We start from the raw sequence: 12,081 nt of genomic DNA on the forward strand, positions 1-12,081 counted from the left end.
GGCTGCATACATCAATCACCATATGAGTGACTGCTGTACACCATGTGGCTGTATGAGATGTAATTCTGTCACCAGGTTGCTGGGATGTCCCCCTCTCTCGATCTCCCACCGCCAGCAGCTCTGCAACTCCTGATATCTCCAGGGCCCCTTCCTCTGCTGGAGTCAGTTGCGTGAATACTGGAGGGCCACCTCCGGTTCTCTGCCTCTCCCGTGTTTTCTGGGCTCTTTTCTCCTGCAAAGAGGGAAAGAGAACTTTGAGTGAGAGTGATGGAATGAGTGTAAGGAATGGATGAGTTACATCTGTAGAGGGTGACTATGAGGGAGTGGGTTGACAATGCCAAATGGCCTCCTTCTGTGGTGTTACTTGGTATGACTGCATTAGGATGAGGGCGAGTGTCAGGGGTGGTTAGTCAGAGGGGGGATGTGAGTATGTACCTAGGGATGGATGGGTAGACCTGCAAGGTATATTGGTGTGAGGAATAATGTGAAGGAGTAGGCTTGGGAAGGCAGAGTGGTGGGGATGTGGTAACAGACACATCAGGATGAAGGTGAGTATGACTTTGCACTCACCTTTCCTGACCTTATGAGATCATTGAATCATTTCCTGCACTGGATCCAGCTCCTCCTGACCACATTCCTGCTGTTGACTTCCTCTGCTATCTCAAACCAGGCTCTTTGGGGGGTCTCTTGCGCCTATCTGCAGGGAACAGGACCTCCCTGCGTGCACTCATTGCCTTGACCAGAATATGCAGGGATGCATCAGAAAATCGGGATGCAGCCCTCTGCTTTTGAGTATCCATCATTTAAAGTTTGGAACACTACTCAGACCTTTCTATTTCACCTTCCACACTCCTCTAACAACCTTCAAATGAATTGTGTGCATGGCTGCTTTAAATATCGGTGCTGGAAATGAGTCATCGATGACGTCATCAGACCTGCTCAATTTAATTGGGCCGGGAAACGCGCATGACTGCTTTAAGTGGCGCCATTAAGTTAAAGTCACCTTGAAGAACGCGCTGAGCAGAACATCACGTTCCCGACCCGCTACACGGCCTGCATGCACCCGACCCAACTCCAAGGTAAAAATTCCGGCCTTGCTCCCATATATATGGGACCACACTTTTGGTAAAAAAAATTACTCCTGCATTTCCTATTTTCTGTTTTCTTTCATTTATTAATATGACCCCTTGTGCTTAAATTCTGTACATGGCAGAAAAGTGGTAAGTATGTGAGGCAAATTATCGACACGGATGGTGGAACAAGAAACCTTAATGGGTTCAAGAGAAACTAGTCAGAACCTTGTCAATAAATGTGATACAGGGCTTTTAGATATCTACCAAAAGAATACTGTGGTTAGGAGGGCTAGATGGACGGATGGTTTTCTCCTGTCTAAAACTGTTACACTGTTACTATGTAAGTTGATAAGTCGAGGCCCAGGAGTGGCGCAGCGTGGACCAGCAGCAGAGTCGGGCAGACCACACTGCAGCCTATGAAACCCAGGCAGAGAGGACCTGCGGGAAGGAGGGAGAAAGACAGTAGGAGTATGTTTGTGTGTGTGTGCTAGGCCAATGTAGCAGAGTCTGGTTTCCAATCGTTTTGGATCCCCTTGCCATTGGACCAAGACCTTGCTCTGTCAAGGCCTTGTGGTAGCTGGTGTGCAACGGCCACCCCACGTTAAAAGAATTCACGCACAGGCATCTTCCACCCTTTAAAATGAAGTTCGGGACCTGGAACATCAGGACCCTCATGGACAACCCCAACAGCGACAGAGACTGTAGGTCCCGCATTGGACTCATCAGTCACCTGAGAACTAATTTTTAGTGTGGAAGCAAGTCATCCTCGGTTCCGAGGAACTGCCTAAGAAGAAGAGCAGGCTGGGGAAGGGTTGCAAGCTTATCTTGGGGGTGCAAAGTTTGTAATGTGTGTCTCTGTGAATAAAGGCTTGTAAGCAACTAAAGACGAGGCTCTAGTCTTCCATCCTTCAGAACTGGCTATCCGACTTTTACACGGAACCCACCCCTCCCACCCCCCCCCCCCCAAAGGGTCGGGGCTCGCACCTACCTGGGGTTGCGGCCTCTTTTCCAGCGTTCCCCACCTGACTGAAAGCCACCCTCTCAATCAGGCTGAATTCCGGGCGGGGAACCTGCCCGTGACGTCACATGCATACTGTGGAGTTAAAACTCCAGTATGCGGGGAAATCTGGGTTTCCCGTGCTCTACCGCACCCCCCACCCCTGCCCCCCCCCCACCCTCCCCCCCCCACCCCCTGCTCCCTGCTCCCAGTGGGTCTCCAGGTAAAAATTCTGGCCATTATTTTTGGGACAGTTTAACATATTGTGCAAGCTGAGCATTGTATTGTTATTTATTTACCGTATTGTTTTGCTTCTGTTGTTATATATCTTGTACTAGTATTAACCTGAACAATATAGTGTGAGTATGGTATCTTCTGTCTTTCAGAGCAGGCGGGAGTGTATGATGGGCAACCCATGTGAGTCTCAAGTGTTTAACACCTTGGTAAAATGATAATAGTTTGTCCTGTGGCACACTATCCTATGACATGCATAAGATTTTAAGGAGATATGGTCCTGCTTATGGATACTGTTATTTGCTGTGAACCACAATTGCAATGTATTATTCATCCCACATTGCATTATAGATAAGAATGATTGCTCATTCTGGTGTCAGGAATGTGCAGACACATGTTGTGCCAATGTGCATCCTCACATAGCATGAAAGAAGCCACTGACGAGTCATTGCAGAAACAGCAATTTGCAGAAAAAAAGTTTCATTTGTGGTATTTAATTGTAACACACGCCCAGCATGAACCAATTTAAAAAAGAACATTGGAAAATCTAAATACACAAAAAAAGTTATTTTAAAAATAAAACCATACTTCTAACATTTGTTTCCAAATTGCATGATTTCTAGGAACGTTGAGTGACAATGATTAACACAGCTTAGCAATATTTGGATACCATTAATGTGGTGGGTGATTTAAACAAGAGGTACAGGAACCAGTATCAGACAGCAAAAGAGCTCAGAGGTAATGCTCCCAGATTTAGTTATTTGAATTTGTTTTGTAAATACCCGCAACACAAATCTAACATGTGTGATCTCCTGGCTGTGCAATGTACAATACAGACTGTTAGCTGCCCAGATCACACTGTAATACCCTGGTGAAGTCACAGTTGGATACCTTCCTCTTAATACAAGTTAGCACCAAATTCAAAAGGTACCTTGAAATCACCACATCATCATGAACTGATGACAGAGCTATGCTACAGTGAAATAATTCTAATTGAGCATCGCGGAATTGCAATTCTGAATGTTATGAATTTTGGGGCAGCTTCTGCACCCTGTAACAGTTAGGTTAGAATGAAGAGCATTACTAAGAAAGGCTGTTAGATGCTCCCAGTTTTGATAAATACTTAATATAAAGGCACATGCAGTGTAAGATATGGACCCAGTGTCCTCTCTGAGAGACTAGTGGGGATTCCTGATCAGAATTACCACCCATTCTGTTTTGGATCAGACAATCCAGTTTTTGAGTGGACTGTCTGGGCAATTCTAAAATGTTAACTGGATATGAAAAAGGCTGTTACTTAAATTTAAACCTGCCTTTTTATCTTCTTTTGGAGAACTGTGGGATCTGTAATCCTGGGGACTATCATGGCATCTGGTTATCATCCAGGAGATAGTGAAGCTCCTTTTGATCTCCCTACATCCCTATGGTGGTGCAACATTTGACTGACTGCCCCAGGATTGAAATGTTGTGAGCTTTTATGAGAAGGCCATTTGCTATAATTAGCTCATCCATCTACAAAAACCTACAGTCCCCAATCACAGTATCTAATGATTCCAAAGTTTTGCTTGCCTTGCCTGGAAGTCCATTCCAAGTATCGATTATTCTAAAGAAGAACTTCCAGACATTAGTCCTAAATTTACCTTTCACCAGATTGAATTTGTGTTCCCTTTTCGTATTGTCAGTTTAACTTGAAGTGAGGTGCTAAAGTTGGCCTTTTTATTCTCTTTATCATTTTATATTCTCCACAAGCTCACCTCTGAGTCAAGGCTGAAGAAGTTAAGTTTCTCGAAGTTTTCCTTATAACTCCGTTCTCTGGCATTAGGGATCAGGCTCATGGCTCTTCTCTGCACCACCTGTGGGGTTTGAACGTCTCCTTGACCAACAATGGAGGTTGACCAGAGTACAGTATTGTACAGTTTAAATATTACTTTTTCTGACTTATACACTACTATTTGGACTATGTAGCTCAGCATTTTATTTGCTTTGCAATGATTGGACTTGTTATGTGCCAAGTCTACGAACAACCCTAGGTCTCTTCCAAATTCACCCTTGGGTTTTTCAACACTACTTATAGTGTATCACCCATTTTTCCGTCCGACGTGCAATACTTTACACTTGTCTGCATAGAGTTTCACCTATGACTGTCCTAGCCACTTACAAATTTTATCTAGCTCATTTTGTAGTTTCTTGGCTGCCTCAACAGACTTCATTGCATTGCCCGATTTAACATTTTTTACAAATTTGATGAATTAGCATTTTGATTTTGAACCAAGATGCTGTGGTGTACTAGAAACAGAAGGGATTCCAATACTGATCCTATGTGGCCATACCACACAGTAATTCTTCCCCCAACCCTGCACCCAACACCAATCCCCTAACAGTGCCCACTGCTTCCTACCCATCGACAAATGTCTTAACTATTTCCAGGTTTTACATTGAATTTACACCCGTTTGTAGCAGTTTTTTGTGCAGCATTTTGTCAAAGGCTTTCTGGAAATCTAAGTACACAACAACTATTGTTTACATTTCTATAACACTCCCAATGAACAGGAAGATGTCCCAAAGTAATATTGGAAATAAAAACGATGAATGGCAAGAAGAAGAAAAAACAATAAGTATTGGGGGGAAATTACATGCTCAAAGAGAAGAGTGTTAGAAGCTTTTGGAAGGCAAGGAGGGATGTGGCAAGAAAGCAAGGAGGGAGTTTAGTGGCTGAAAGTGCGGCCACCAATAATGTACTAGAACGCCCAGGGAACAAGGAGTAGCCCAGTGACAGGAAAGTGAGGAGTGTGCTTGGGAATGAATGGATGGAGGAAATGTAGGATGAGGCTATGAATTTGAAACCAAGGATTAGAATCTTGAAGTCAATTTCCTTGGGGCATGGCAAGCCACTGGAGCTTAGAAAAGACTGGGGTGATGGGAATGCAGAACTCTTGTATGGGGGAGAATGCAAGCCATAGAGTTCTGAATGAGTTGTACTTTGTAGAAGGTGGAAGCAAGGATGCTGGATAGAAGAGTATTGCAGGTGATAAAGTCATGGACTAGGGCTTTGGGAGAGGTGAGGTAGAGGTGGGCAATGTTGCAGATGTGGAGGTGGTCTTAGTAATGGAACAGAAGTGGGAGAAGTTGTTCAATTGGGCGTTGAGGAATACGCCAACATTCTACGTAGCCTGATTTAGCCTGAAGTACAACCAGAGAAGCTGATGGAGGCACGTAGATGCTGGCAGCCGCTGAAGAGGAAGTTTTCAGTTTTGTTGAAAGGCAATTGGGAAGTGTATCAATAGCTTTTGGAGGAGACGAAGAGGTAGAGTTCAATGTTGTTGGTGTACATGTGAAACCTGACCCCTATGCTTCTGCATAATATCATTGAGGGGATTGTGTATAAATGATGAAGATACAACACATCATAAGACTTTCTACCGTTCATAAAAAATTCAAGATGGAGGTTGATCTTTGCTGAATTTTATGGCAGCCTTGACCTTTTTGAAGCATGTGTTGAAAGAAAGGCTGCAAATGCGAATTCTGTCAAAGTCAAGTTTTGAACTTGGCAAAAAGTGGCAACCCTATTCTTGCTGCAGCCACTGTACTTTTTTATATCTAATATTCTTTCAAAGTCATAACCATCAGACTACAGAATATCCCCATGAGAAATCCATTATCTCCATTCAGTTAGATTTCTGCTTCCAATATGGAGGCAGGTCTATGATGTTAACAGAGTCACCGTACGAACAAGGACATCTCCACTATTTATATACAATATATTCTTCTGAGGAAAAAGCAATCAGAATGTAAACTATCCACAAAGGGAATCCCTCCTTTAACAGTTACCTCTATCCAGTTAGAACTCTGCCTCTAGCTTGATGAGAGAGACCTGCAGTCTGCAGGCTTTAGACTTCAGCCTGGAGAGACAAGTCTGCAATCAGCAGGCATCAGCCTCCAGCATGCAGCCCAGAGTTAGGCTACAGTCAAGGAGTCCCTGCTTTCAGCCTGAGGAAGTAAACCAGGACTCCTGTTAAACTATTGTTGTGATGCTTTATGGCAGCAACAACCCAATCTGTAGGAAAGGCACGAGTGCAAAGCTTTAAGAAAGAAATCAACAATCAGTGAACAAAGTTCTTTGGTCCTGTACTAAAATCTGGTGAAACGGAATGATTTCAGTAGAACAGGTCTAACCGCAACAGAATCATAATGTTGATAAGGACATCTCAGAGTCAGCTAACTCCCAGAGTTACAGGAGAGCAAATAACAATCTCCCAGTGTTTGTAGTAAGTTACAGTAATTATCTCTCAGTGATACAATAGGATAGCAGCTATCTCCCAATGATACAGTGATTTTATTAAAGCTCGTTGGGTGTAATTGGTGTAACTGCAATAATTCTAAGTTATAGAGAAATAAGGTTATCTTTTGTGGCTGCTCCAATGAATGTCCAATTCTTCTATGACTTATTGTAACTGTCAGCAGTTGTTCTGACTCCATTACATGCTGGTCCTAACCAATATTCAGAAAATCTTCAGCTCGGGAGTGGAAATCTTTCAGTGGACTAAAGGCAGTGCAGTTGGATAGAAATTATTTATGAATAAATCCCAATGAATGATGTGCTCAAACAACATTAATGATTTCAAGTGTTTTTCATTGTGGTTCATCATCTCTAGCCCATAAAACTCCTTTTGGAAGCCCAGTAGGAATCATTCCTCAGGCCAGGCTTCACTTTGTACTATCCCACTCAGCACAGTTAAGGGGAGGGAGGTAAAGAGGCACAGAAGCATTCCTTGGAACCACATCACAAATTCTTTCAGCCCGATTACACTGGGACCAACTCAAAAAACCCAAAATTCTCTATGTTTCTTACGGTCAATGCCTCACTTAACATCATTGAGCAGGACCATATAAAGCAAAACAAACAAAATTGAGAAGCACTGTCACCTGGACTCAATGTCTGTGACCCAATGGTGAGTCACCTAGGGACAGCACCAACGTGGATGTCAAACCCATTCCTGCATGGAGCGTTTACAGTACAGCAGGAGTCTTGGTGTTCCTTTCTTCTGTAGTTGGAGGATGGCGTAGATCAATCCCAGAATGCAGAGCAGCAGAATTAGTGGGACTATGACAATTACTATATTCATGGCTCTAGTATAGTCATCCACAGGGATGTTAATATGGATGTCCACCTCTTCTTTCCTCTCCTTTTCCTTCTTTTCCTTTGTCCCACCTTCTTCATCATCATCATCAATATCATTAGAATCATCAAAATCGTCAATATCCAAATTAGGCTCCTTCTCAGCAAAATCAGGTTCAATATCCAGACGGCATCCCATCCAGTCGCGGAGGATGGATTTTGGATAACCAGGCTCTGTTCTCAGCAACTGGTTGTTAAACTTCCAGTATTTGGTACCTTTGTAAAAATGTGTGTAAGCTGCCAATCAAAATAGAATTGGTTTAGCGATGGCATCTTGACAGATCTGAATGTTAGACAATAGTAGTCAGAAATGCTGTACAATTAATTCCTTCAACATTTTTATTGGACAGAATTATTTTGTACATTGACCTATAGGTGAAACTGGGAATCAGCTGGTCCCTGAAACATACTATGTTCACCGCAACAGAGGAGCCCTGTCTGTATTGGGCATGGATTTAAAACATAACTGTTACTGTAAAGCAGTAACTATGTGACAATTTTTACTGTAGTAACACCACTGCATGTCATGCTATTGTTGAACTGCAACACCGCCTCAATCTCGGTTTTAAAATATGACGCCTTCATGCTTACATCATACAATGATATCTCAATTACCTGAAGTTAAATTCAGTTTCTTTTCATTTAACAAACAGAAGCAGGTTCCTGCATTCAACAACACGTGCTCATCAGTTTCTGCCAAACCTGGCTCACTATTTTGTCCTAATTCTCTGTGTGACTCCTTGCTTACCTCCATCGTCAGTGAGGAAGGCCCCCTTCGGTGAGGGTGGTATTCCTTTCCAAACGCTGATAGGCTTTGGATAGCCACTATCTACTGCTCTCCTCTCCTCACTGAAGCGCCAATAGCTGAAATCATCAGAAAGTCTGTTCAGTACTCAGTGTTATTGCAGCACCTAAGTGCTTTGCAAGCCAGCCCACCCAACCTCACACTATTCTCTACACAAGGGGAATCAAGTCAGGGTAGGTAAATCTATACCAAACACCACTCAAGGGGAATGGAGCCAGGTCAAATAAATCAATACAAACCAGCAGCAAACAAGCCAAATGAAATAAGAGTAGATAAATCTATACAAAGCACTACTTGAAGTGCATTGGACAGGGGCAGGTAACTGAATACCTCTCAGTGCATAAGATGCATAGGGCAGACTCTCTATTTGTGTTCTGTGAGGTTGCCCTCAGTTCAGATCACAGTTACAGCTTAAGCACGGTTTCAGCTAGTACTTTAAAAGTAAAAGTTCCTGCAGAGTAGTCACAGAGAACTGAAGGTCGTTGTAGTCATGCATTTCTGATTCTGAGGCCAAGTCTCTCCTCCACGATCCCACCTGAACTATCACAGGATCGCGGCAGAGAATGATAGAAAATTCAGGTGGTGAGTCATACTGCCATACTCACCACCCTTACCAGGAATTCCTTGTCCCACCCCCACCCCAGCCCCTGCTGGCGCTGTCGTTGGCTGCTTCTTCATTGCCTGTCGCATGCAAATGATGATGAAGGGAAGGTCCCGGATCTCCGGAAGATTTCCCTCTGTCCACCACACTTATCATCCCTTCCCAGGCTGCTACCTTCGGCCCCAGGAAGCAGCGGTAAAGGTCCCAGGTTCCTCCAATGGTCCTTCGCTACCTCTTCTGGTGCTGCACTAGTGTCTCCACTGTAGGACCATTGGAATTTTCCACCCACACACTGGCAGGCTCCCCCTTGTTTTATTGCATGACAGGCTGTCTAGGCTGGATACCATGGATCTTTCTGTAGTATCTAACTTGAGTATGTATCATCTGTTGAGAATTCCATTTAGCAATGTCCATCAGATACAGAGATTCATCTTACACTGGCTGCAGGTTTTCAAGGGTAAAGATGCCCTCTGGTCCAGTACTGAGCCTTACAGATCAGGAAGGGTCCAGGTTTTCCCTCTGGTACACAGATTCTAAATCAGTAAGAAACTAAAACCTAAGCTTTTCCACAATACTCAAAGTAAAGATGGCAACATAACTCAAAGCAGACCTGTCCCCTCTGAAGAAGTATGTCTGGCCAGTGATTTCCCACCAGATGGCTGCATCAATCCTGTCATGAGGCATTCCAGCACCAAGCGCCATCAGGTGACGAGGGTACCCTGGCTCCAACATCGCTTCATGGAACAGCCAGAATTTATCGCCTGGAAATGAAGAAAGAATTCTATTCACCTTTGAACCCAAATCAAATTCTAGTGACCTTTGAAACCTGAAGATATTGCTTTTTGCTTCTTTTGCTACTGCCACAAAGAATTTATTTTCAAATTCAGAAAATCAATTGCATTGGGGGAGACTTTGGGCTGGATTTTCCAAGCCCCGAGGAGGCAGGCATGGAGCCGGGACTGCTGGTAAAGTAGCAGAAAGTGGGGGCGGATGGCAAACCTACCCCCATCCCAACTCTGTGCCCTTTTGCCAGGAGGCGGGAAGATGTGCTGCTTCAGGTCCTGTCTCCTGGAGGCGGGAAGGATTTAAATAGTTTTAACTGCCTGTTAACAGGTAGTTAACAGGCAGAAAAAAGGACTAGTGCCATTTTACCTTCACAGGTGAAGGCTTCTCAACTTCGGAGACCCCCCGCCGGGTTGGAGGAAATGTGAAGGAGGTCTGCAGCGGCCTGAGGCACCTGGAAGTAAGATGTAGAGGTGAGTGATGGGTGCAAGTGTGGCGTGGTGAGTATATAAGGTGAGTGATAAGTGTAAAAAAATGTTCACTTACCTTGTTTTCTTCCTACAGCCTTCATCCTCTCTGAATCGGGAGATCTGACATCCTCATTGTCGATTTCACAGACTGGCTGTTGGATCCTCCGAACCAACAGCTATCTGAAATCGGCAATGTTGAAAGGTTTGATGAGTCCTGAAGAAAAGGACTCAACAAACTACAGAGACTGTCAGTGTTTGACAGCTTCACAGAGCTGTCAAACGCTGACATTTCTTCTTCCAAGAAGTCTTGACAGATAGCACGTCTGATGTTGAAGTGCTCTGTCAGTGACTTCCTCCCTAATTGGCCTGCTGAGCCTGCAGGGCGGGCCTAACAAGCTCAATCAGGGGAAAATCCCTCTGGTTGGTCAGATGAGGATGGAGGCGGGACATTGACACAACAAGCAGCAGTCCCGCCTCCAACTCGTCTCCATTGAGAAAATCCAGGTCTTTGTGTCCTGAATATCCTGTATGCTGGGTTTCCACCCCTTTTGTGCAAGATGCACACTTCTGGTGAGGTAAACAGTGTGAGCTTCTGCCCAAAACCCAAGCGTGGGGAATTTCCTTGGGGCTTTTCCCGCTCCGCAATCATAACTTTGACAGCAATTCCGACAGAGCAGGAGAAACCCTGAAGAAATTCCCTGCACAAGTCTTCCCCGCTTCCAAAAGGACGTTCATGTAAATGGCTTTCAAGGCACTGAGGAGTACATGTATGGGGCAAAAATGCAACAATTCCGAAGCAATTTGTGGCCCATTTGTTTCTTCTGGCACTTCGGTTTTCATGAACTTTTGTGTAAATAGTTTATTTTTTCCCCTAACATCATTACTGAAGCCAACTGGCTGCCCAAAACAACTCCTTTCTGAAGTGTTTGGGAGAAGACGAGAAGTGTGCCAGGCAAGTCAGGCTGCATGAAAGGTGCTCTATGTCCATCTGGTGACACCTGCACATTTGTATCTGTACACAGAGGTGAAAGCGTCTTGCATAGCAGATTAATTGAGCCTGGGGCGATTCTAATTCTCCAGTTAGGTTGTGACAGCAGGCCTGATGGCACAAATACATGTGAAGGCCCGAATAACCATTCTGCTTCAGAAGCATGCCATGCTTTCAGGATACTGCACAAATGAAGGCATGCCAAGGTGATCATCAGCCAGAAATGCCTGATTGGCTGCACTTGCCAAAATGGCAAGAACCATATCTACAGTCAGTTCTTCACCTACCTGGTAACATTTGTGGGGATCTGTTTTTTTACAGCATCTAATCAGAAGTGTTACCTTCCTGTAGATCGCATCCTAAAGAAACTCAATCGTTACAGTTTTACCCCATTTGCTATGGGGCGGAACCATTCCAAATCAGTCCCCCCATAAGCAAAAAGCCACTTCTGAGATGCATTTCATTCTTTGTCTCCTATCACATACACACACTGTCAACATCAAGAATATCCTTATACCGCTACACTACAAGCACTGGTTCCAGTGTCCCCTGTGCAAAGGGCGAATGTGAAGGTAAAGCCAAGCATCATTGTGCCCAGAGACAAATCTGTAATTTTCCAGTGAAATGCATTGTGGTCGATTTTAACCCCGCCCGCCCAGCAGAAATCAGCAGGTAAACAGTTAAAAATAAGCAGGTTTCTAACCCACTTGGAACTCAAATCTTTCCCGCCGTCCCAGACATTAACCTGCCGGGTTCTGCAGGCAAATGAGGCCCTTGCCTAAAGCAGGCCTTGTGAATTTATGCAAATCAGGGTCCTATTACATCAGTAGGAACCCAATGGCTGTTTAATCGGGACCAGGGTAGGGATTTCCCCACCAGGCTTAAGTATATCGACAGATGGTAGACAGGACGAAGAAGCCCTCCAGGTAAGTCAAAAAATGTCCTTTGTGGGGC

General features: G+C 44.3%; 1 protein-coding gene across 1 annotated transcript in view; it reads right to left on the reverse strand.

The window, feature by feature from the left end:
* Positions 1-2,777: 2,777 nt before the first annotated feature.
* LOC147116286 (matrix metalloproteinase-15-like) overlaps positions 2,778-12,081 on the reverse strand; it is a 100,185-nt gene continuing 90,881 nt past the window's right edge. The window contains exons 8-10 of the mRNA XM_085991116.1: positions 9,497-9,647; positions 8,229-8,344; positions 2,778-7,717 (exon numbers count right to left, since the gene is read on the reverse strand). Of these exons, the coding sequence (XP_085847242.1) occupies positions 7,287-7,717; positions 8,229-8,344; positions 9,497-9,647 (698 nt within the window). The 3' untranslated portion in view covers positions 2,778-7,286. The remainder of the gene's footprint in view (positions 7,718-8,228; positions 8,345-9,496; positions 9,648-12,081) is intronic.

This window comes from Somniosus microcephalus, chromosome 6 (assembly GCF_052327205.1).
Source record: "Somniosus microcephalus isolate GS21.2 chromosome 6, FLI_Smic_1.0, whole genome shotgun sequence".
NCBI lineage: Eukaryota > Metazoa > Chordata > Chondrichthyes > Squaliformes > Somniosidae > Somniosus > Somniosus microcephalus.